This window comes from Alternaria conjuncta (genome assembly GCF_024043145.1).
Source record: "Alternaria conjuncta strain BMP 0040 chromosome Unknown scaffold_2, whole genome shotgun sequence".
NCBI lineage: Eukaryota > Fungi > Ascomycota > Dothideomycetes > Pleosporales > Pleosporaceae > Alternaria > Alternaria conjuncta.
In genome coordinates, this window is record NW_026250091.1 from 731,214 (window position 1) to 753,786 (window position 22,573).

Consider the following 22,573-nt stretch of genomic DNA (forward strand, 5'->3'; position numbering starts at 1 on the left):
GTCGTGGCCGGGTGTCGCAATGGCTCGGGCGGTGCTAGGAGAGCATTACGGCGCGGCAGAAGGATAGGAGACGTCGCGTTATCAATAGAGGAGAGGGTGGTCCGTAGATTGCAATCCGAGGAGCATGTCCGTTATTGGAGTGGACCGGGGTAGGAGGAGTGAAGCAGGGCGCATGGTGGAGCTTGCGCTTGCGTCGGGCTTGCTGCGAACGATGGATCGGCGGAGGAGCGTCATCGTGTCCCGCCCACGCTCCCCTCCCAAACACTGAAACTTTTCCCTCCACGCCGCCAGACACGCCGCCATGTCTGCCTCACCCCCACCCGAAGAGCGCGAGAAGGCCGATGCCGACGCCCGCGCAAAGGAGCAGGCCGAGCAGGCCGCCCTGCCCTACAAGTGGGACCAGACCATCAAGGACCTCGACATCGCCATCACCATTGATGGCAAGTACAAGGGCAAGGACCTGGACGTCAAGATTACCCGCAACGCGCTCAAGGCCGGCATCAAGGGCCAGGAGCCTTTCATCGACGTTCGTTCTTGCTTCTTCCCCTCCAGCAAAAGCATGTGCTAACGCTTCGACCAGGGCGAGCTGCCTCACGCCATACGCGTCGACGACTCCACGTGGACACTGACCTCCGTCGGGTCCCAGAAAGAGATCTCCATCCACCTCGACAAAGTGAACCAGATGGAGTGGTGGGCCCACGTCGTCACCACAGCGCCCAAGATCGACACTTCCAAGATCCAGCCCGAGAACAGCAAGCTGGGCGACCTCGACGGGGAGACACGCGGCATGGTGGAGAAGATGATGTTTGACCAGAAGCAGAAGGAGCTAGGAAAGCCGACGAGCGACGAGCAGAAGAAGGCGGATATCCTGGAGCAGTTCAAGAAGCAGCATCCCGAGATGGACTTTTCAAACGCGAAAATGGGATGAGGATAATGAGACCCAGAGATGAAGATTTATACCCCAAGAAAAGGTCGTCAGACAGATAGGCCAAAAGAGACATTACACAAAGTATTAGCATGCTTGCAGTCGGGGTTATTGCATGACTTTGCCTCCGTGCCGAGAATGACATTCATGAACTACCTCAACACTACCCTCCTCACGTAACACCCTTCTCCCTACTCCCCTCATCGTCCCTCCCCGTACTCCCCTCCACGACCGGCGCCTCCACAACCAACAACCCCTCGCCCTCCCCACCAAGCTGCGGCAGATTCTGATTCTGACTCGCCCGCCTCGTATGCGCACTCAGATTCAAACTCGGCTGTCTCTGTCTGCGTTTGGGCAACGGCGGCGGCGGCGTCGCGAGCTCGCTCGCAGTATGCGCAGTACCAGCACTGCCAGCACTGCTTTTCCTCCGCCGCATCTCCCGAAACACATCTTCCCCGTCGTCGTCATCTCCGCCGCCTCCTGTCCTTGCGTCTTGATCTGGGAAGTGTGCGGCGGGCAAGAGCGAGGCTGTGCCTAGTGCTGTTTTCGGGCTATCGATGAGATCTTCGACTGAGTGTTTGCTGGAGACGGCGGGGGAGCTGGGACCAGGGACGACGGGTTTGCGTTTTGTTAGATTCGCAAATGTGGAGGAGGCTGCGGCGGGGATGGCCCACGTTTGTCGTTTTTCGTTCTTGGGGTGCGGTAGAGGTGTGCCTGGGGGAGGAAGGGGTTGGCCTCTGCCCATGGGTTCCGAATGGGATTTTGAGATGGAGGGATTGGAGTGGAGTTGTGGGCGGGGGTCCATAGATGATGATGATGATGAGTCGTGGTCTATGCTCGGGCCCTCGGATGTTGGTGGTCTGTTGGGCTTTGCGTTCTGCTTGGCTGCGAGCCAGTTCCTGGCTGCTGCTGTGGCAGAGTTGAGGGATTGGTTGATGGTCTGTTTCTTTGTCGCCATGTTGCTTGCTCCTGCTGCTGCGGCGGCGGCAGCAGCAATTTCCTGTGCAGATAGCTCCCTCGACTTGGTGCGTGAGTGATCCGTGTTCGGGACTGGTGCAGAGGCAATGCTCGCTGCATAAACCGAGGCAGCAGAAGTGTCTTCCGACGAGCTGTCTGATGATTCTGTCGTTTGGCGTGCATTGCCAGGCCGCATTGGCGACTGCATCGGCGATGCGACAGGCAGCGACTTGACACTTGTAGGCGTCATGGTGCGGTCGTTTGACATCTCAGCAGAAGCATTCGACGAGTCAATCTTCACTTGAGCCACGGATGACGACGACCGCATTGCGCGGGGCCTTATTGACGCCGAGGATGACTTGTGGTCCGTCGACGTAGAAACACCAGTGCCAACTTCTTCTGAATCAACACTCGAGGCGATGGAGAAGTGCGCACTTGCCGCATCAGCCTTTTCATCAAGCTTCTCAGCGTCCGAGATCGCACTCTCCAGTGCGGCTTCGTCTTGCTTGATCTTGTCTGCATCTTCCTCATCGTCCTTTGCGCTATCCTCCCAGATTCCACCTCTTATGACCTGCGCGATAGTGTCGGTAAACGGCATGTCATCCCAGTTGGGCAACACCAACGTTTCGTTCACTACTTCCCGAATGCGATTCTCGATGGCCCGCAGAACAACGCCATATGTGATCTGACGCGAACTGACGATCGGCTCAAGCGAGAACTCCATCTTGGGAGGTGTCTCAAAGGTCATCCAGAGTCTATTGCTAGGCGGGGGCTTGACTCTGATGAGGATATGTCCATCAAGCCTCTTCAACACGGCAGCCAACACAAGTGTCACCTCGCGGGCTTTGAATCGAGTCCCCAGGTCGATTCGTACGGTAGCTGATATCTCGATGCGGAAGCTTCCCTTGTAGCTAACATCGGCCTCCACAACGAGATCGCCATCAACAGTCAGCTCTTTGAGCTTGGGGTTCGTGATGAAGGGTGGCGAGGTGCCCATGTCGACCTTGCGTAGCTGTACGCTGCTGATGATGGCAGGCTTGGGCACGCGGGCTATTTTCTTGTTGATCTTACTTGCGATGAAGTCTTTGATTTGCGAGGTCTTGTATAGAGCGAGAAACACCCTGCCAATCAGCGCATTGATCCAGCGAGTATGTAGGTTCTCCTCCGAAGCATGCAGTTGCTGGACTAGCTTGACAAGATCAGGTGTATCGAACTTGAGCGGAACGGACGGCGAGCCTGTATCGGTGGGGTCTTTCTGGTTCTCTTGCGCGTGGAGCATTGCGTGGTAGAAATCCTCCTTCTCGGAACAGTTGTCTGAGAAGAGATAGAAGCCTTTCGCTTCGACATTGCTGTTGCTGTCCACCTGTTGAACCAGTCGAATGCCTGTATCTGTAAGCACTAGGAAAACATGAAAGGAGCTTGAATCTTAGCATACAATTCCTCTTGATCCAAAGCTCGCCCTCTGGTATGCGTTCCCCACCCCCATATATGTCTACTTTGTAATGTGCGAGCGATATGACATGGCGTACTTCGAGCTGATCTTCATTGTCGTACAGCATAAGGTGTCCAAGACTGGTCTGGGTTTAGTTTGGCTTCATGTTTTTGAGATATGTAGACATACCGCAAGACCACGTAGAAAACGTTCCGGGCCTTCTTGTTCTTCGCGTTCGATGCTTCTATCGTGGGACTCGCGTTCTTGTTCCTGTCAAAGATGCTCCTGTACATAGACTGGTACACACTCGGGCTCTCCACGGCTACTACAGCGCCGGCCGGCGTCGTTCGATCTGGAGGTTTGCCGTTCACGCCGCCTGGCACGTACTCTCGGCACACCGCAAAGTATCCAGCGCAGGCATCTGGCTCGTGGGTCCTTCCCTTCAGCTTCTCCAGTATCTCGTCATCTATTCCCACTCCGACTTGTACGTTGTCGTCGTTCTTCCCGTTTGCGGATGTGTCCGACTTCCTGCGCTGTTCTGGGGTTGCCCCGTCACCTGCAGTGTCGATGTTGTGGTTGTCTTGTTCCGTGGCTCTGGTTCCCAAGTACCATGCGGCTACGAGTACAGCAGGTAGGAGCGTCAGCCCTCCGACGAAGTAGCCCCATAGGAATATCTTGAATACGGCTCCATACCCCCAGTCCCCACTCATCTTGGGTTACGTGTTATGCGGTGTTGTAGACCATCCCTCGCCATGTACATGTGCGTTGAGCGGATCGACGTTCGATTGTAGAAGGTGGTCGGTTCTGTATATGTGTCGGGGGCGCTTGGTTGAAGAGTAGTCGGTCGGCACGGCGCGTCGAAGCAAGTAATGTAGCGAGTGATGCTAGCGCTGGTCGAAGGGTCCGGGTGTCGGTCGTGTACGTCGCGCGGATGTTTGGTCGGAGAAATAAGGCAGTCAGGTGTCAGGCAGCGAGGTGTTCTCGAGTACTACTTGGCTTGGACTTGGTCAGGGTCAGTGGCTCGACGCGAACTAGAGCTTGGTAGGGGCGGGGCCGGAGTTAACGCTCCACGTGTGAGGTGCACGTCGTTGATCGGCGCTAAAGCATTGTCCCGCGCTGCTATGACGGCATCTTCGACATTTCACCAACACGAATTCAAGAGAAGGGAAATCACTCAAACTTTAAAAGACTAGAGGTTTCTTCAATCTGCTACCCTTTCACGATTGCATAAAAGTAAGTGCTCCGGTTGGGAATGCATTTACCATGCGAAAGTAAACCAACAACGGCGGGAATCATCTATTCTGACCCCATGCTCTGATTCGTGTACACACTATTTCTTGGATAACAGCTTATCATACAACAGCCAAACACAAGACCTTTGCGTCCTCACCAGCATGGCAACTACGGAATCACAATCCTACAATCCAGACATTCCCTTGGACCCCGTTACCAAAACCACGGACACCATCCATGTCGAACTCACCCCGCACGACCTAAACTCCCTGTCAGCAACCAAATTCGTCCGATCACCATCAGCGGGCGCAACAGTCTTATTCATAGGCACAACGCGCGACTCTTTCAACAACGAGCCTGTTTCGTCTTTAGCCTACACTTCCTACGCCCCTCTTGCCATCTCAACCCTGTTCAAAATCGCTACTTCTATCCTCACAAAACACTCATGCACCAAGATCGCAATCATTCACAAGTTGGGTGGATGCCCGATTGGGGAAGAGAGTATTGTTATTGCGGTTTCAGCACCGCACCGGCAAGCGGCGTGGAGAGCGGGTGAGGAGGCATTGGAAGAGACAAAGGACAAAGCCGAGATATGGAAGCTAGAGAGGTTTGAAGGCGGGGAGGGAGTTTGGAGGGCGAATAGGGATGGGCAAAAAGGTGTCAAGGTAGAGGATGGCGCGAAGTAGGGGTGGGGAGAACGCCAAAACAAACGAGGATTTGCAAGATGGTCGCTAGATGTGGAAGTTTGCTGAGCTCCCGGGTTCCTCGACGTGGATATACTGCAGTGTGACATGCTGAACGGTATATGTCCAGTTCGTGACATAAGACCGATTTTGGGGACCAACTTCGAGGCGAAGCAGGTTTAGTGCCAAGGCTATGAAGCGCAGTGAAAAGTGGGCTTTGTAAGCTTATGCTGCGTATGTACAGTAAAAACGCCTTGCATAGAGGACTATTGTACTATTCCTCATTTCGAGCTTACGACGTATGTCGTGAAGGTGAGTATGATTAAGTCGCTGGCTGTATATGCCGCATTGGGACGTCCCTAGATATTTGCACTTGTATCTTTGTTTGCAGCTACATTGCTGGTTCCATCTAGTCTAGAAGAGATGCCATTGGCAGGAAGATCCTGACCACTAGTGCGGCTCTGAACATAAACGTGATGTCAGACCACGCTGCATCTAGATAGTATGTGTCCCAACGCCGTGTTGTAGCTGCCCATCACAACCCGTTTTTGGCTGAGACATAATTGAGACTGGACATTGCCGCGGTGAGACGCCGATCATAGACATTGCACTCAGCTTATGTTGTGGGACCCTTCCGCGTAGCCGTTCCAACTAACTTTGGAACGTACCGGAAAGCATGGCGAACTAGTTCAATGCTCGAGGCTTCCCCTCGGATTGTCAACCGCGAGCCTCTGATGCAATCGATCGGAGGACAACGCCGTCGTTCTCAACATTCTGGTGAGGCGTTCTGCACATGGTGCATTAGCATCAGGTAGCCTACATAATCTACGACACGTCGACAGTGTTGAGGGTCTCGACTTGACATAGAGGCGGGGTTGTACCAGTGGGCGCAGAATGATGTGCCTCGATTGCAAATGTCGCTCCGATGAGGCACTCCGAGCGCGCCGTGCTTGTGCTACCATGCGCAGCTACTAGGCACTCAGCCTTCCTGTTGTATACACTAATCTTACAGTCGTACTTGTACACGTTAACGGTCGTTATTGGTTCTTGTCAGAACCGTCCTTCTCGTCCTCCTCTATTATTCTCATCTGGCCGGATGCTGCTATCATCTCGCTGATGGTATTCGGTACATCATCCTCGGACTGGTATATCCGATCGTAGTTCAGGCGGCCTCGTAGAACTGCGCGAGCTTCTCTCAGATTGGCAATATCAAAGGTCCACATTGCGCCACCCAGCGCCATGATGCCAACACTGGCGCAGTTCATCGTGGCCAGGTTCAAAGCCTGGCAGGCATCTGAGAAGGGACTGAAGTATTCGTGCGGGTTCGTGTTCGCTTCGTAAAACTTTGGCATGACACGGAGCTGCCGCCTCCATACGGCCTTGCGCGTTATTGCGGTCGAGGCCAGTAAGCAGGCGCTTCCGAGGAAGTATATCGAAAGCTGGCGTAATGATCGTGAAGACGTAATGGGCGTTCCTTCGTATGTGCTTTCAGCCGGCCGTGGAGGGGGGTTGACCGGCGCTGCCGTTGGACGGGACATCATTCGCAGGATCGGAATCTTCTGAACAGCTATCATAAACCTCTCGAGCCGTACTGTAAGTATTCTGGGGTAATCTGTCGGGTGACTGCAGGACTAGCGTTGCATGCCGAATTCGTTGCGGACGTTGCGGACCCCCGAGCGTGTCTCTGCTGACAGTGGAGGGGATTTTGGGCTTGCCGAGAGTCGTACAGTCGAGGCGGCGTCGTGGAAATACCCGGAGCGAGTGTGTTATTAGCCAAAGGCGCGGCGTGAGAAGACAATGGCCGGGCAGACATCTTCGTCAGCCCGTCACAGAAAAGTTGCGATGCGAGCCGGCGTCGGTGGGTCTCGGGCCGTGCGCCCAGATTCCCCACAATGGCTGAACCCCTCTTCACCCACCGCATCAATGCCCTGTCATGTACAAACAAGCTTTCGCCATGCCAAAGTGCTCGATCAGACGCGCATATTGCGAATGACGCCTTCAAGTAAGAGCTGCTGATTGCTCCAGCCGCACCTCCCTCGTATTGCCCATCTTTCCCCTCACTAAAACCGGGCGAGAAGAAGATTCGATATCAACCTGCAGTATGCAGTGATCACCGTCAGGTACACCCGACGACTAACTATTAGTTCCCGACCAACACACTCAGCTTACGCTTCCCCGGCTTTTTGCCACCTCAGATGTTTCCGGGTTCCTGGGACTCTTGCTTGGAACCACCAGGGTACCCGGTGGACAAACGTGCGTGACATACAGCACGTTGATTCGACACGTGCTTCGATGTACAGGTCCTTGATACACAGCTGAGCATCATTTCGTACTTCCAAGTCATAGAGATGCTCGTCAACTATCTGGTCGTTGGTACCGACGATTTACGTTTCTCGGTCATCATCAACTCCATGAGAGAAAGGCACTTGCCAAGTGCGCTTTCAATTCTCTTCTCCACACCAGAAGGTCCGGTTGGCTCATAGTCTACTCCCCCACTCATCGCTTTTCATGGCTTGCGTACACATACTAGATGCATTCCCTTCGTCAGTCATTAGACTGGTGGACTCGTGGATACTGGTAGCGTGGCAACTGCATGCATGCATGCTTCCATGGGACGACCTGATCTGGACCCGCATCGACATGCTTGAGCTATTTTTGTCATTTGATACTCTACCTGCTGTACTAGGCCCGCGGTGTATCTTCTTCTAAGCCATCGTGCGAGATGTGCAAGGTACTACGGATCGCTTTGTCGATCATCCGGGCCACCAGAGAACGACTCTGCCTCGTTTCTCCGCACAGGATGACAACGATGCGTCGGTTATGTGTATGTTGAGAAGCTAGGCTCGAGTATAAAGTAACCCTATAGTCGCGCTTTGAAAGCATCATCAGCCTTCACCATCTGCAACAGTCTAGTCGATACTCCTTCGCTACAAGTCGAAATCTGTCGTCAATTGCTTTACCTTCACTCTCGATCACTCAAGTCTTTAGCCCAGGATGCTCTTCAAGAACCTATTCGCGCTCGCTGCTTCAGCTTCTCTCGCTGCTGCTTTCCCCGGTTACTCCGCAGTGCCTCCCAAGTCTTCTTCCAGCGCATACGTACCCCCTCCAAAGACTTCGTCTGCGCCTCCTCCCAAAGAGACAACAATCTGCACTCCGTGTAAGTGTTTATGTGCAGCTTCCTGTGATCATGGATTGACTTTTCTCAGCCACATACGTCAGCTCCAGCGTCGGGGAGGGCAAGACCACCTATTTGTCTACCAAGACTGTGGTTATTCCCGTCACCACTGTCACCGAGAAGCTCTCGACCGTCACAGCACCCTACCCATACACCACTACCGGCACCAGTACCAAGACGGTCACACAGCTCACCACCTATCTGACTACCAAGACCTACTCGACTGTGACTACCATCTACAACACCAAGGTGGAGAGCGAAGTCAAGTCTGCTACCAAGGTTGAGACCGTGCCAGTTGTGTAAGTATACGACCGCGACTGCTCGGGGTGTTCTGCTGGCTGACACGCATATAGCTCCACCGGAACTTCCTACAAGACCAGCGTCTCCACTGCTAAGGAAACCATCACAAGCTCAAAGACCACCGGGTCTGTCGTCACGGAGACTGCAAAGAAGCCGACCACGTACATTACAACTGGCACCACCACGGTCTGCACAACGTCCAAGGGCGGCTATGGCGACGGCTACTAAGCCTTGATCTTTCGCACATAAAGGAAACTAGCACTGCAGCTAGCAGGACTGATGAACTCGACTGATTGCGACGCAAGCTCCAACTGCGGTACACTCCTTGTGCAGGGACTATGTTTTGAGCGCCTTGATTCACGACCCATTCCGATTCTTGAGTCACTCCTTAGACTACCATCTTACCCAGCGATAGAGCTGCATCCATAACAATGAACATATTTTGGCAAAAGGGAGAGCAAAGACACAAACTGCAAACTTCTAACTTCGATGACGTTAAAGCTTTAAAGCTGTGTTATTCTGAGATAAGGCCAGATGGTGAACCCCAAATCACGTACAAGTCCGCTCATATAACCAACGGACAAATCGCAGCAAATCGCAGCAAATCGCCTCGTACATTATCCCCATCCTCACTGTAGATCCAGCCCTCAATATCTCGACCTATGCTGCGGTCGCTCAGGACCCTGCATCATAGCCAAACGCGCAGGGTTCATGCCAAACGTAGCGGCCTCAGTGGGCTCGTCTGCTGCAGCTGCCTCCTCTCCAGCCTCGGCGTCGTCACCGTCCTTCTTGCCCGACTTGGCCTCCTTCTTCGCCTTGCGCTCGCTCTGCTTCATTTCGAGTTCCGTCTTCTTGACGCGGTCGCGGGCACGCTCGTCGTGTAGCTTCTCGTTCTTGGCGGAGATTTTGGACTTGCGGGCTTCGCTGTTGCCGCCGCCTCCTGCGCTGTTGAGTGGTGTTAGTATGTGCTTTGCATTTGGGTGAGATTCTGGGTGGTAAGGGACCAGCGATGCGCGTAGACAGTGTAGAGTGTAGGAAGCTTACCTCAACTCCACGTTGATCTTCCTTCCCTCCTTCTTCTTGGGGTCGGCGAAGAGGGAGTGGTGGTACTTCTTCAAGCACGTCACCATACGGTCGTAGCGGTCGAATTCGATGAAGCAGGTGCCCATGAACTTCTCAGTGCCCTTGTATGTACGGAGACGAATGTCGGTGGGCTTGATCTTTTCGAAATGCTTCTCGATTTGCTCTTTCGTGGCGCTGTAGGGAAGGTTGCCTGGAGATGTGCGTTAGAAAGGTATGATAGATCGGAATGCGCACAAGACGTACCGACGAAGACGATGAAACGGCCCTTGTTAGCCTCAACTGCGGCTTGGGCTTCCTCTCCCTCTACCTCTACTTCGGCACCACCCTCGACATCTACGTCTGCGTCTTCTGCAGAGGCTTCACCGTTGGTCTCGGCTTTGGGCTCTTCAGTAGAGGTTTCGCCGTTGGTCTCTGCTTCTGCCGCCTTCTTTGCCTTCTTCTCTTTTTTGTCCTTCTTCTCCTTCTTATCCTTCTTCTTTTCCTTCTTAGCAGCCTTGGAGTCAGAGTCTGCGCCGTTTGTCTCTGCTGGTGTGTCCTCAGCTACGCCGTTCTGTTCCTCAGCTGCGTCTTCCATAGGTGTGTCCTCAGATGCGGCAGCGTCTTTGTTCTTCTTCGACTTCTTGTCCTTCTTCTCTTTCTTGGTCTTCTTTTCCTTCTTCGCAGGCGCGTCTTCGGTGGCATCGGGCATTGGCTCGTCATCGTTGACGCTGATGAAGTTCTCCGAGGACTTCATCTCATCGATAAGATCAGCCTCTTGCGCATCCTCAGGGACATCCGCATCCTTGGACTTCTTGGACTTTTTGGACTTTTTGGACTTCTTTTCCTTCTTTTCCTTCTTCTCCTTCTTTGCGTCTTCTAAGGCGTCCTCGACGGCCGACGTGTCGACATTGTCCTTGGACTTCTTAGACTTCTTATCCTTCTTGTCTTTCTTTTCCTTCTTCACCTCGGTCGCTTCGACTACAGGCGCATCTTGGACATTGTCGGTCTTCTTGGATTTTTTGGACTTCTTTGGCGCATCCTCTGCTGCCTCGACGTCGCGCTTGCGCTTCTTCTCGGGGGTGTCAATTTTAGATTTAGACATGGTGGGCGCGCAAAAATGGTGTAGATCTGTAGGAGCGTCGCGAAACGAGAATGGAGATCCTGAACTTTTTCTGCCGGGCGGTCGCGCAAGATTGTCTTGGCGCGTGAACTACGGCATCGATGCACCCCTCAAGCGACAGAACTGCAGTCGCAAAGCATCATGCGGCCCCCGGCGCATCGAGCAAAGCTCCCACACGGCTCGCTGAGGCCCCCGACATCGCGTACCTCTGACTGCCCATGTCCACGCCAGTTCTCGAACAAACATCCCCGCCAATTCCTCGTCGCGCACCAGGGCTCGCCCCGGCCACAGCTACCGTTCCTATATCCCTCGGGCCAGCACCTCTCCAATGGCCAACTGCAACGTCTGTTCTCTATTAGCGCCAACCACAAGAAATTTATAAAGGAGACGGCGAAATTGAGTGTGCGATATAGCATCCTCATCTTTCTCCTCTCATCATGCGTCAGTATCGCAAGTCTGGGCATTTTGAGCGAGCAGCAAGAGCGGGCGTTTCCGTCGCCACATGAGTGGAGTCTGATTACGAGATTCAGGTTCCGGAGAGGAAAGTGGTGGCAGGTGCCCGAAAACAACGAGGAAGAGGGTTTCCCCAACTGGGCGCGCGTCTACTCAGAGCTGGAATATGCGCTGAACCGATTGGAACATCCGAACAAGGATGGCGCGGGTTTATCTGACCAGGAAGAGGGAGGGATCTTGGTGCCCGGCGTAGGCAAGGCAGGCTTCGATTTGACGGCCAAGAGCGAGGAGTGGCGACAAGGGTACTACGAAGTCTTGATGGGCATGGGTAATGCTGCAGAGAGGTTAGATGGATGGGTGACGGACAAGTGGAGGAGAAACGTGTGGGCGCCAGAATTCATTCAATCGCCCTCGAATCCACGACCGAAAGCTGTTCTTCCCGGCATGCCCGAACCACCAGATGAGGAGCATCGCTTTCCCGCGGCGGAAGCACCAGAGACATTCTACCTCAAGGTTATCACCTCTAAGGGGTTTACAACATATCAACGGCTGTCAGCTGCGTTGAGCTATGCCGACTGGCTCAATTTCAGAAAGCTCCCCGACTCGGCGGAGGAAATGTATAGATGGGCACTTGACATTGCCATTGCAGGCCTACCCACGCCCGAGCCTTCGACAGTTATCGACCGAGACAGTGCCATTCTGTCGTCTACGGCACCCAAGGAAGCAGTAACACCAAACATCCTCTACGCGGCGACAAACCTGGCTACTTTTCTAGCGGAACAACGAAGAGTCTCGTCTGCACTCCCAATCTTCGTCTCGCTGCTCCGTGCTCGTATCGAAGCCCAGGAGGCGCATATTCCTGTGGTTCATGCACAAAAGGACTCTACTCTCATCGGTACTCTGTTTAGCTTGCTGCGTGAACCCGACTATCCAGAGGTACCACCCTCAGGCGACGAACCACTCCTCTGCAAAGAGAGCGATCGCTGCGAAGAAGCCGCCTTGAAGAACTATATTGGCGAGATCCTTTTCGCGACAGCCGGCAACTCATCTAGTCAACGCCAACAGGGCCTCTCATGGGTGCGCGATGGTGTCTCTACCTCCAAGCTCGCGCAATCGCTCGAACCCATACGCGCCAACGACGACCTCCGCAAAAAGTGCGAAAAGTGCGAGGAGGTCGGTCTCGAATCGTGGGGAAAGATCATGACTTACTTGGCTGCTGAGGCCCGGGAGAAGCGGGATCAGGCAAAGAGCGGAGGTCTGAAGGGGCTGGTGTGGAAGGTCAAGGGCACCAAGGCCCTGGATGAGGACGTGGAGAACCTAGAGGGTGAAGAAGAGGGCGTCATTCTTCGGCTCAACAAGCTCAGAAGCAAAATGCTCAAGGAGGAGTATGAGGAGATGGATCGCAAGTTTGCGCGAACCTTTGTATTCTAGCAACTGGCTGTAGGATATGACCCATGGAGCTGTACAACACCTACGCCTGCGTAGTTCTGCCAAGCGCGACCGGTAATTTTACCCAAAGCCCTCTCACAGCCCCTGCATCAGTTCTGCCAGTGCAACTTATCGCATGTGCATACTCAACATCACCATGTTTCAGACGTGGATCACTTTAGCCTTCACCCTATCAATGTCGGCACATCCCTCTGGCGCGGATCGCCACATCCGGCTCGCTATCAGGGCCCTAGCGCTCGAGAACCAATCATCCAAGCCACACCCGCTGTCAATTCCAACCGAACCGAACGCTTGCTTTTGGTCACCCATCAAATGTGTTCGCACGTGTGCCGGCCTCCCCGACTATTGGCGTGGGCAGCTGATTATTGCTTGGGGACACAGGCGAATTAGTACGAGTATGTCTGCCATGCACAGACGGTATGTCGCTAGCGCATGGGGTTTGGTGGAGGAGAATTGGGTGGGTAAACCGTTCGTCTGATGCGGTTGTGAAGGGGGTGACTCGGTAGTCAGCTGGGCGTAGGCGTTTGTATAAGAGAAGCAGTGATTCAGCAGTTGGTTTCCTCTTGCGCGCAAACCGACACAGACCCCATTCACAACTACTGCCTTCGTTATATACCCAAAGACGACACGATGGCTTTCAGACCGCTTGTTGCGCTGGCTACCATGGCCGTATCTTTGGTCAGCTGCGCGCCGCTCGCACTCGACGAAAGGCAGGCGCCAAATGGCGTTCCCGATTATGTACTCAAATATGGTAAGCAGTGATACTTACTTCTGCTCTGCCGTCTGTTATTGTACATCGAACTCGACTAACCTGCCTTTAGCGCCCATCGTCTACCTTCACTCGCAGGATGCCTACTATCCCACCGATATACAAGCATTCCTGAACCATACGACTCCGCGAGTGAAGTTCAACGAAGTTTCTGGTCCTTCAAAGCCCCTAACAACTTCCAACCTCGATCAGATGGGCAGCGACGTCTGGCTCACATCCAACGACGACGTGACGAAAGATCCCACATGGATCAAGGGCACAAAACCCAACGCGCAGGGAAAGACCGAAGGAGCGACCACAGCGGCCATTATCGTGAATGACAAGGGCAACGGCAACGTTGATGCTTTCTACATGTACTTCTACGCCTACAACTACGGCGGTGAGGTACTAGGGTGGAGCAAACTGAACTTTGGTACAGCCTTCTCCCATCCATACTATGAAACTGTTCAGTCCTGACACGCCGACAAGGCAACCACGTAGGCGATTGGGAACACGTAATGGTCCGTTTCGCAAACGGTTCTCCCGAGGCAATCTGGTACTCTCAGCACGCAAACGGGCAAGCCTTCCGCTACGGCACCGTCGAGAAGACCGGCGACAGACCCATCGCATACTCCTCCAAAGGCTCGCATGCCAACTACGCCATCTCCGGAACCCACGACCACACCATCCCCAACCTCAATCTTCCGGGCGGCGTCTTGGAAGACTACACAGACAGAGGTGTGATGTGGGATCCTCTCCTATCGGCCAACTTCTACAAATTCGACGCCGGAAAGTCCGCTTTCTCGGCTTATGATGGTCGGGCGCCGACGGCGTGGTTGAACTTCAAGGGCAGATGGGGCGATGAGGAGTATCCCGAGAGTGATCCGAGACAAGTCAAGCTGTTTGGTCAGGCTAAGTTCTCGGGTGGACCGACTGGACCTGTGGATAAGCAGTTGAACAGGGAGAAGATCTGTCCGGATAACGGTCAGCTTTGCATTCTGAGGAGTATCCTCGTTCCACGGAGTAAGGCTACAGATGAGGTTGCGCAGGATGGGGATGTTGTTCTGGAATGATGAGTGCGAGACAGTGATTTCATGAATCTGTTCAATTACTTCCACGTAATATATAATGATATTAGGACTTTCAACAAAGCACATACTTCGTTCTGCTGGCTGCAACACAAGTATAATCAAGTTCCCCAGAGCCATTGAGGCTATACCGCCCTCTTCTGTGTGCCCTGAGCCCAATAGATCGCCCCAGATCTAGTATAACGCCGTACAAAAAACTTAGGGTATCATGATAACGACTGACTGAAAACTCAAGTTCCAAAACGAATGAGAGAAATCGCAAGTATAATACACTGTCCAAAACGAATGATCCGCCAAAAACTTGGAAACACCCGGAATGACAGTAAGTTGCACACAACCCAAGAATAGAGAACCATTGATAAAATAAGAACTGATGATACAAAAGGTCAAAGCACAATGACTCGAAACACGGTGAGCTGACGCGAGCCACGTAGCACTGTTGAAACGCCACAGTAGTACGACGACGTGGAGAAACATTGACGCATCACCACGGCTCTGGATGACGCTGAGCTTTGCCTTCTTCAGTGGCTTGGCCATTCGACACCTCAGCGTGACGTACACGGACGTCGTGCTTGTGGAAATCATCTAGCGCGATCTCAGTACCAGAGTCTTGTGTGTCGCGAGAGCTCGTCATCGTTTCCTTGCGATAGGCATCTCGTCGCAGATGATGTTGTAATGGGCTGCCAGTCAGCTTGGATTTGACCGTACCCCAAGCTCTTCTGCACTCGGCGCGGGTTGTGAAGATGTAGATGGTTGCGTTCCAGGCTCCTTGAAGAGGCAAGACGATCGCGGAGATGATGTTGAGAGCAAAGCTCGAGCGGTTTCTGTGCGTGAATTGGTACATGCGGTTGATGCTGCTAGGTAGCCAGACCACAAGCAAGGCTACGAACATGAGGAAGGCGACTTGGAAGTATGCCATGGCTGCAGCATGACCTTCTGCGGTCCGCTTGGCGACAGGACGCGTTGTCAATAATGTGGTCGGGATTGCCGAGGTTTCTGCAGGGCTTGTCGCAATGACGGTCGCCCTGTACCCGTTCCGACCTCTCGTACCATTGTGTGGATGTCGCTGCGCTTCAACATCCTCGATCTGTATCCTGGACGTACGAGCTGCATCCGAGGCTGGTAGTGCTTCCGTCGCCGTATCGTCGTGTTTGCTCGTGGAAAGCAAGCGGGTGCTCGAAAACGAATTGATGGAGCTTTGATCCGGCTCGGGAGAGACACAGCGTGAGATGGCGTCCTCTGGCTGAACGTCGCATTTAATCTGTGTCGTCACCACGATATTATTTGCACCCACAAAAGGATGCGGAGTAGTGTTCTCGGTAGCAGCAGTGAAGGAGTTTCTGGCTAGATATTGGTGCGAGCTTCGAGAAACGGAGCGTAGTTCGGCCCGCTTCCTCCAGATCCGATAACCGGTGATGATGTAGATGCTGATAGTAGTAGTGATAACAATCCTGGCGCGATTAGTCGTGCGCTTGGCTTGACGAGGATTGGACTTACCAGGTAGGAGCGTAGAAAAACGCAATCCGCATCCACTCGACATCAGACGATACCCAGCACCAAAGAGTTGCTGATCCGATAATCTCGTTTCCCGTTCTACCTAAGATGAAGTAGACGAGAACTGGTAAAGCTGGGATCCCATAACTACACGCGACATACCACTTCTCCAAATGGCGAAGTTGCTGGGCATCGTATCCATAGAAAAACACCAGGAATACATTCGTAGCCATCGATAAACAGAAGAGCGCATCTGTGATCAAGAACCATTGGATCATGAGACCCTGGAACTCGCAGAGACCGGACGGGGGTTCAGAATCCTTTGGTAAGACTGCAATCGACATCAAAGTCGCGATGTTCGTCAAGATGTTCCCGAATGTCGCGAAGAATACCAGACGGTTAATTGCTGCGCTATATCAGCTCTTGTAACGCATCGAAGCAAGTCAACGTACGTTTTCTGAAGAAGGGAAAACACACGAAAGTAGTGATGATGATTGTTGAGCCAATGACGGAGAGCCCGGACGCCGCTCTCGTGGCGATGACAAGCGCAAAGTCTTTGTGGGGTGATAGTGGCGTAGGCATGTCTGAAAGTCGTCGAGACAGCGTGTTGTGCTTTGCAGAGAAGGAAGTGTGCGCCAAGGTTGGCTTAATCTGGTGCGTTTCTAGCGTGTGAGTGATACTGAAAGTATTTCCCGGATTCACTTGAGTGCGACTAATCGTGTTTGGTAGTTATTTGATCCCGCCGACCGCCGCAGTACTTGTGAAATATCCCGGAGAGCGCCACAGTATCGGCCCTGCAATCACGACGAACGACTTCGCCGACGAGATGCACAGTTTAGGCGCGGAGCCATGCGCAAACAGCCAGTATAGTCGATATAAGGGCCAACAAGGGTGGCCGTGGTCGAGTGTGGAGGACAACTGGTATGAACGGGATGAAGGACCTTCGAATCTGGAAGCGGATCGACTGACAACGCAGGATAACGTGATCGAGAGAGATAATATTGACTTCCCAGCTAGGAGAAAGGACTCTCCGCCTGTAGGAATGTAGATTGCTTCGTAGATTTGGTGTACAACGCGCTTACGAACGCAACGAAACCCTTACGCACAACGTCGTACAGGGTCCACAAGAGGAAAGGAAAGATGCAAGAAATGAACTTGAGCCACTATGTCGGTTCGTAAGTCGGTCTCCCGGCGAATGAAGTTTTGTGCACGGCAGTAGCGTGGTAAATCTGCTCCACAGGGTGGGCACAAGAGGTACAGGAATGGTCAATAATAGCGTGAAGTAGATAAAGATAATGCACAACTCAATCCTTCCCTACATTCAAGTAGCTGGTATATAGCTTACTACTGTCTCGAGCTTTGCGGAGAGCATGGTTGCCGTAAGCCATTGCTGCTTTTGGTAACAATTGCTGCGTACTGGCTTTCGTGAGGATAGAACCCTGTATTGTGGCGTGCAGGCTGTTTGCAGTCCACAAAGCTGAGGCCAGAGAATCGATAGCAGAAAAATGATACCAATAGAGGTCTGCGATCTGGGAGGCACGCCGTCGAGACCACGACGTGGGACGTGCCAAGCCAGCCCGTCATCTTCCCCGCAGCTCCACTTTCATCTCATTCGGCAGTCTTTACCACTGCACGTCCTCGTCCTCCAAAACTGCGGTCGCGCCTGCGCCCTCTGCCCTAGAACAAAGAGCCTTCTATTCCAGCTAGCTAGATGCGTACGGTATGCGCAGGCTGAACATGTAAGATTCAGATACATCGGATCACCTCACGGCTACGGCACAGTCTCGGATGCTACGGCATCGGCAATGTGCAGTCTCGCAAAGACCCTTTCCAACTGACTGGTAGCAGAGACCTAGCTTAATACTGTTTAGACGTTGGTTAGGACTATCGATCACCAGTTCCAGTTCGATGATGTTTAACACGCAAAGAATGCTTACTGAGCACACCAATCAGGCTCACATCACACACCACCAACCTCTCACATAGTCGTCTGGTCACATAGCATCTTCTACTAGGCTGAGAGCGGTGGCCATTCCTCTGATGATGGAAGGTCATTCTCGCCTACGATGTCCTATCACAAAACTCCTTCACCCACCACTAACCATTACCCGGCGAATAGCATTTCACCCTCGAAGCTGACTGTAAATATGCAGCACAGTAGTCAAGCCTCTTCTTGAAAAGATAAGAGAACAAAGAGCGGTCTTAGATCATCGCTTGATCAGCAAACGAGACACAATTCGGCCACCGCGACCCTGCCGGTGAGACGGATCATCCCGATACTCAACGACGAAGGGCGCCGACTATTCCGACTCATCCGATGTATCCCAGACGTGCCCAGATTAACAGTCAAAGTTCATGCGGCGAGAGGCTCGCTGCTGTATGGCAAATAGATTTGCGATGTTGCTCAAAATGGCAGTAGTATTGCTAGGGTTACCCTGAGTGTCGCCGGATTCGACTAAGTTCCCAATAAACACTGCCATCCCAGTACCAGCTGGAAGGTCAGCCCTCTTAGAGGGTCCCGGTTATATGGCTATGAGTCTGTGCACGGCACTTGCTCAATCCTAGGTTAACCTTCGGCACAAAAACAGATGCACGACTTCGCCGTTGTTGCTGCGGCTATGGCTGCACCCTTACATATCAGCCCTGCGCCAGATCAAAGGGTCCAAGAACAGCAAGGCACTACTACTCCTACTGGAACGTGACTCCATTTCAATCTCCATTGGACACTTTCACATAACCAAATGGACTCAGGTCGCCGAAGTAAACGTCAGCAATCGAGGTCTTCAGGTACATTGATCCAAACAACATGTCGTTCAACCACAAAAAAGATTGATTCCATGCGCAAGAAGGAGCGTATTCCAGTTGTTTTATTTCACGCATGCCTGTTTACCTTCCGCCTATCCAGCCCTCAGAAACCTCCTCACGTAGTAGCCACCGCAGCATCAGTAGCAACCGCATCCTCCGCCTTAGCCGGCTCCTCCGCAGATCTCCTCTGCTTTCCCGAAATGAGATAAATACTAGCACGCACCTCCAACAACGGATCGTCACTCGGCTGTAACCCATCAATCCGCGGAATAGGATCGAAGATGATGCTCTTCTGCTGCTTCGCGCTCTCCGCGTCCTCCATCGTCTTTTCAATCTGGATCTCGCCTAGCTCTACAACACTCCTCTCCTCAGGCCATGTTTCCGTCGCGTTATCCGTCACATCCCCTTCCTCGGCGACTTGAGCCAAGAGCTTGAATCCAATCGGACCAGACTGCAAACGCGGCTTCAACTCGTCGAACAGGTAGGATTCAGACTTTTCCTTTAGTGCCTCGGAGTCGAGATGTTTTTCTCCAGCGATAGGCACAATCCTGTACCTCACCACAGTAACCTTGTCCTCTTTAACAAGCTTAAACGCATTCACACCGAAGAACTTCTCCGTTGCAAAGCTCTCAGGGCTAGGCTTCGCAGCCTGTAGGAATCTCGCTGTCTCGGGATGGCGGCCAAGGAACTCAGGCACCGCTTCTCCCGCATTCTGCCCCGTTGCCGCTTTGAGGAACTCTAGAAACTCGGCGCCGGTACGTGTGGGGAAGTATGGCGTCGAGTGCGCAACGATATCTGTGTGTTGCCTTCGCCCGTCTTCCTTGGGCGGTAGGTGAAAGCGAATGGCAATGCCGCGGGGATTGGCATTGGGGTCTGTGTCTGCGATCTTGGGGAAACCGGTGGAGGAAGAGAAGCGAACGGTTATTGGTGTGGAGGGCGTGTTGAAGTGCGGGGCTGTAGTGAGGTCCGATACCGTGGCACTGGGAGTAAACGTTCCGGTAAGGAGATGTCCTTTTGCGTGGGCTGGTAGAGGATGTGTTAGCTAGAGGTTGCGTTTGGAACAGTGACCCAGAAAGGGTTAAGCAAGGAGAAGGTGAAGAATAAGGAAGAAGTACATACCTGGTCTAAAACTGTGCGGCGCGCCACCAGCCATACCGCGAAGAGTGCTCACAAGACCATTGCTCGTCTCCAGCACCTCGGCATTCGTCGAAAGTGGCATGATTGATGAACCTACGAGTTCTCCCTCGATGCAGTACTTGTCCAGATGTACCTAAAGTATCGTTGATCAAAGTCAGCAACAACACAGACTGTTTGCAGCAAAGCGACTTGTCAACCCAATATATACATCACGCAGAAGCCCAACATGCTGCTTTGCTGAATAAACACAGTCACACCTAGTGCGTATATTCCAAATCGCTGCATTCAACAAACCAAGTACCTTATCAGAAGTTCGAGAAGTAGCGAGATCCTTGCCCCCGTTCGCTAGTCAAATGTGTCTCGTTCTATTGGCGGGTTTCGAGCTGACAGCATGCTTACATGCATGTTGCATCTTAACAAATCCTTCGCTTACGACTCCTACACTGCTTCCTTCGCGTTTAGTAAGCCCAGTTTAGCCTTGAGAAGAAAGCTCGTCACGTCCAGTTCTCTGATTGGAGTTACTAGACGTGCGAACATGGGGCCTAATCCGTGTCAATGAGAGAATCAACAACGGACCCGGTTATCACTGCTCCCTTTCTTATCCAGAACCCGAGTAATCTCGTATACATGCAGAAAAATCATCCATCAATCCTCCTCCGCACAGTTTCCAACAACCATACTCGCCCGCCTCCCCACCAAACCATCCACATACCCGAAAAACACTTCCAGATCAATCATATCAACCTCCCCATCCTTATTACCCAGACTAGGATTTGAGCTCCTCATCACCTGTCCTCCCCAGAGAACACGTAGATACGCCTTCTCACGCTCACTAGTACCATCAGCAGTCTCATACCCTTTCCTCCGATAAACCTCAAACACGACTTCCGAACCCATGCCCACCCAGACCATCTGTTCCACCTGCAGAAAACTGAGTAAACGCGCCAACGACCCATCGTGCGCAACGTTGTGTCTGTACAGAACTGGACTCTGACCCGCTAGTGCGGAGCGCATGTTTTGTACCAACTCTGCCATGTAGACGCCGTAGGAAGCAGCAGCTGCTTGTAAGGAAAGCGGGGAGTCGCGGTAGATGAACGAGTACTCGTACTGCCCCAAGCGATACACGGTGTCGGCCTGGTTCTGGGAGACGCAGAGAGCGGGGTTGGTGATGTTGCAAGGTAGGGGTTTGGCGTGACATTGGCGGGCGGAGAGATTGTCGTAGTAGTGGTCGAACCAGGTGTGCCATTCTGATGAATCAGTGGGCACGCCGCTTATAGCGTCGAGAGAGGCGAAGAGAGGTACTGTAGCGGTGAGATGTCGCGTCCAGTTTGCGGCTGTGCTGCCGACGCCGTAGGAGCTGTAGAGGGAGGAGGCGGCTGGGCAGGAGTAGGATGGGGCTAGCGAGTCGATGGTGGAGGGTTGGACGTGTAGGGGCACGTTTTCTTTGGGGCTGTACATGCCTTCGATTAGCATGCCGGCGACTTGGCTGGTGATGACGTTGTTGGAGACGCGCCAGGTTGTCTTTTCGTTGATGTTGTCGGGGAGGAAACCGAGCAGGTCGTGGTATACGCCGAAGAGGTCTTTGCCATGCTGTAGAGAGTCGTCGAGCCCCTCGCGGGTGATTTGGGGGAATTGGCACGACCCGTTGAAACCACTCGCGGCGAAAGGGTTGATAGAATTGGTGTAGACGCTCCAGTATGTTGACGCCGACGTGTTACCAGTGGGATTGAGAGGCTCGCCGTAGTAGAAGAGACCTTGGTCAGAGCAATCCCAGGGATATGACTCTTTGGGGAAGGTATTCGAGGCATATGGTGTGCGCTTGTGATGGCGATGAATACTTTGCAGAATGTAAGCTGACGCTCTCGGTTGACTGGGATTGTAGGACAACTTACACCTCCACGTACGCCAGCTCAAAGTCGTCATCTACCTTGACATACTCATTCTTTCGGACATGAGGCATATTGCACCAGTTGTACGTCCCATAGTTCACACCGACAGGCAGCTGCGAGCTGTTGAACACGAACCCATTCGTGCCCGTCCCGTTTAATACTTGATCAAGATCATTAACCCAGCTCTTCTTAGGTGCGTACCAGCCCAAATCTACCTTTGTTACATTCTGGGCTACCGCTGTAGTAGCTATGGAAGCAAAGAGTAGTGATGCATAGCTGCGTGAGTAAGTCATATCGGTATCCTGAGGTAGCCGAAAGAAGAGCGTGAACGCAGTGCAGACGAGAACGAGTGCTGCCAGAGCAGAAAAGACAACATGGTGCATGCCTTGTATTTATAAATCGCTCAAGGCGCGATACCGGGAGCCATTGCAGATGCAGAAGGTCTCGTCGTTAATGGCGAACGTTGAGAGCCGAACGATGGTCGCTGCGCGCAAGACATGCACGATGCGAGGTACGAGATGGCGATTGGTCAATGAGACAACGAGTCTGGCCCGCCAACTGGTATCTCGGGATAAGACACAACGAAAATTATCGACACTGGTCCTGGGCTTCGTACTGGTTTT

The 22,573-nt window shown here is 52.9% G+C and overlaps 10 protein-coding genes across 10 annotated transcripts; 4 read left to right on the forward strand and 6 right to left on the reverse strand.

Annotated features, from left to right (window-relative positions):
- Positions 1-301: 301 nt before the first annotated feature.
- J4E85_001346 (uncharacterized protein) lies at positions 302-928 on the forward strand (the record flags this gene model as incomplete). The annotated part of the gene is made up of 2 exons (XM_051465632.1): positions 302-526; positions 581-928. The coding sequence occupies 2 exons, from the start codon at positions 302-304 to the stop codon at positions 926-928; spliced, it is 573 nt and encodes a 190-aa protein (XP_051330189.1).
- Positions 929-1,097: 169 nt separating this feature from the next.
- J4E85_001347 (uncharacterized protein) lies at positions 1,098-4,024 on the reverse strand (the record flags this gene model as incomplete). The annotated part of the gene is made up of 3 exons (XM_051465633.1): positions 1,098-3,265; positions 3,318-3,454; positions 3,504-4,024. The coding sequence occupies 3 exons, from the start codon at positions 4,022-4,024 to the stop codon at positions 1,098-1,100; spliced, it is 2,826 nt and encodes a 941-aa protein (XP_051330190.1).
- Positions 4,025-6,267: 2,243 nt separating this feature from the next.
- Positions 6,268-6,768, reverse strand: J4E85_001348 (uncharacterized protein; the record flags this gene model as incomplete). The annotated part of the gene is made up of 1 exon (XM_051465634.1): positions 6,268-6,768. The coding sequence occupies one exon, from the start codon at positions 6,766-6,768 to the stop codon at positions 6,268-6,270; it is 501 nt and encodes a 166-aa protein (XP_051330191.1).
- A 1,456-nt stretch (positions 6,769-8,224) lies between these two features.
- On the forward strand, positions 8,225-8,933 carry J4E85_001349 (uncharacterized protein; the record flags this gene model as incomplete). Its single annotated transcript, XM_051465635.1, has 3 exons — positions 8,225-8,387; positions 8,437-8,704; positions 8,759-8,933. The coding sequence occupies 3 exons, from the start codon at positions 8,225-8,227 to the stop codon at positions 8,931-8,933; spliced, it is 606 nt and encodes a 201-aa protein (XP_051330192.1).
- Positions 8,934-9,352: 419 nt separating this feature from the next.
- On the reverse strand, positions 9,353-10,869 carry J4E85_001350 (uncharacterized protein; the record flags this gene model as incomplete). The annotated part of the gene is made up of 3 exons (XM_051465636.1): positions 9,353-9,650; positions 9,750-9,978; positions 10,032-10,869. 3 exons carry the CDS (start codon positions 10,867-10,869, stop codon positions 9,353-9,355), a joined length of 1,365 nt encoding a protein of 454 aa, XP_051330193.1.
- Positions 10,870-11,028: 159 nt separating this feature from the next.
- J4E85_001351 (uncharacterized protein) lies at positions 11,029-12,771 on the forward strand (the record flags this gene model as incomplete). Its single annotated transcript, XM_051465637.1, has 1 exon — positions 11,029-12,771. The coding sequence occupies one exon, from the start codon at positions 11,029-11,031 to the stop codon at positions 12,769-12,771; it is 1,743 nt and encodes a 580-aa protein (XP_051330194.1).
- A 648-nt stretch (positions 12,772-13,419) lies between these two features.
- On the forward strand, positions 13,420-14,610 carry J4E85_001352 (uncharacterized protein; the record flags this gene model as incomplete). Its single annotated transcript, XM_051465638.1, has 3 exons — positions 13,420-13,540; positions 13,611-13,970; positions 14,027-14,610. 3 exons carry the CDS (start codon positions 13,420-13,422, stop codon positions 14,608-14,610), a joined length of 1,065 nt encoding a protein of 354 aa, XP_051330195.1.
- Positions 14,611-15,109: 499 nt separating this feature from the next.
- Positions 15,110-16,463, reverse strand: J4E85_001353 (uncharacterized protein; the record flags this gene model as incomplete). Its single annotated transcript, XM_051465639.1, has 2 exons — positions 15,110-16,052; positions 16,282-16,463. The coding sequence occupies 2 exons, from the start codon at positions 16,461-16,463 to the stop codon at positions 15,110-15,112; spliced, it is 1,125 nt and encodes a 374-aa protein (XP_051330196.1).
- A 2,576-nt stretch (positions 16,464-19,039) lies between these two features.
- Positions 19,040-20,143, reverse strand: J4E85_001354 (uncharacterized protein; the record flags this gene model as incomplete). The annotated part of the gene is made up of 2 exons (XM_051465640.1): positions 19,040-19,947; positions 20,044-20,143. The coding sequence occupies 2 exons, from the start codon at positions 20,141-20,143 to the stop codon at positions 19,040-19,042; spliced, it is 1,008 nt and encodes a 335-aa protein (XP_051330197.1).
- A 563-nt stretch (positions 20,144-20,706) lies between these two features.
- J4E85_001355 (uncharacterized protein) lies at positions 20,707-22,021 on the reverse strand (the record flags this gene model as incomplete). Its single annotated transcript, XM_051465641.1, has 2 exons — positions 20,707-21,898; positions 21,954-22,021. 2 exons carry the CDS (start codon positions 22,019-22,021, stop codon positions 20,707-20,709), a joined length of 1,260 nt encoding a protein of 419 aa, XP_051330198.1.
- Between the last annotated feature and the right edge of the window lie 552 nt (positions 22,022-22,573).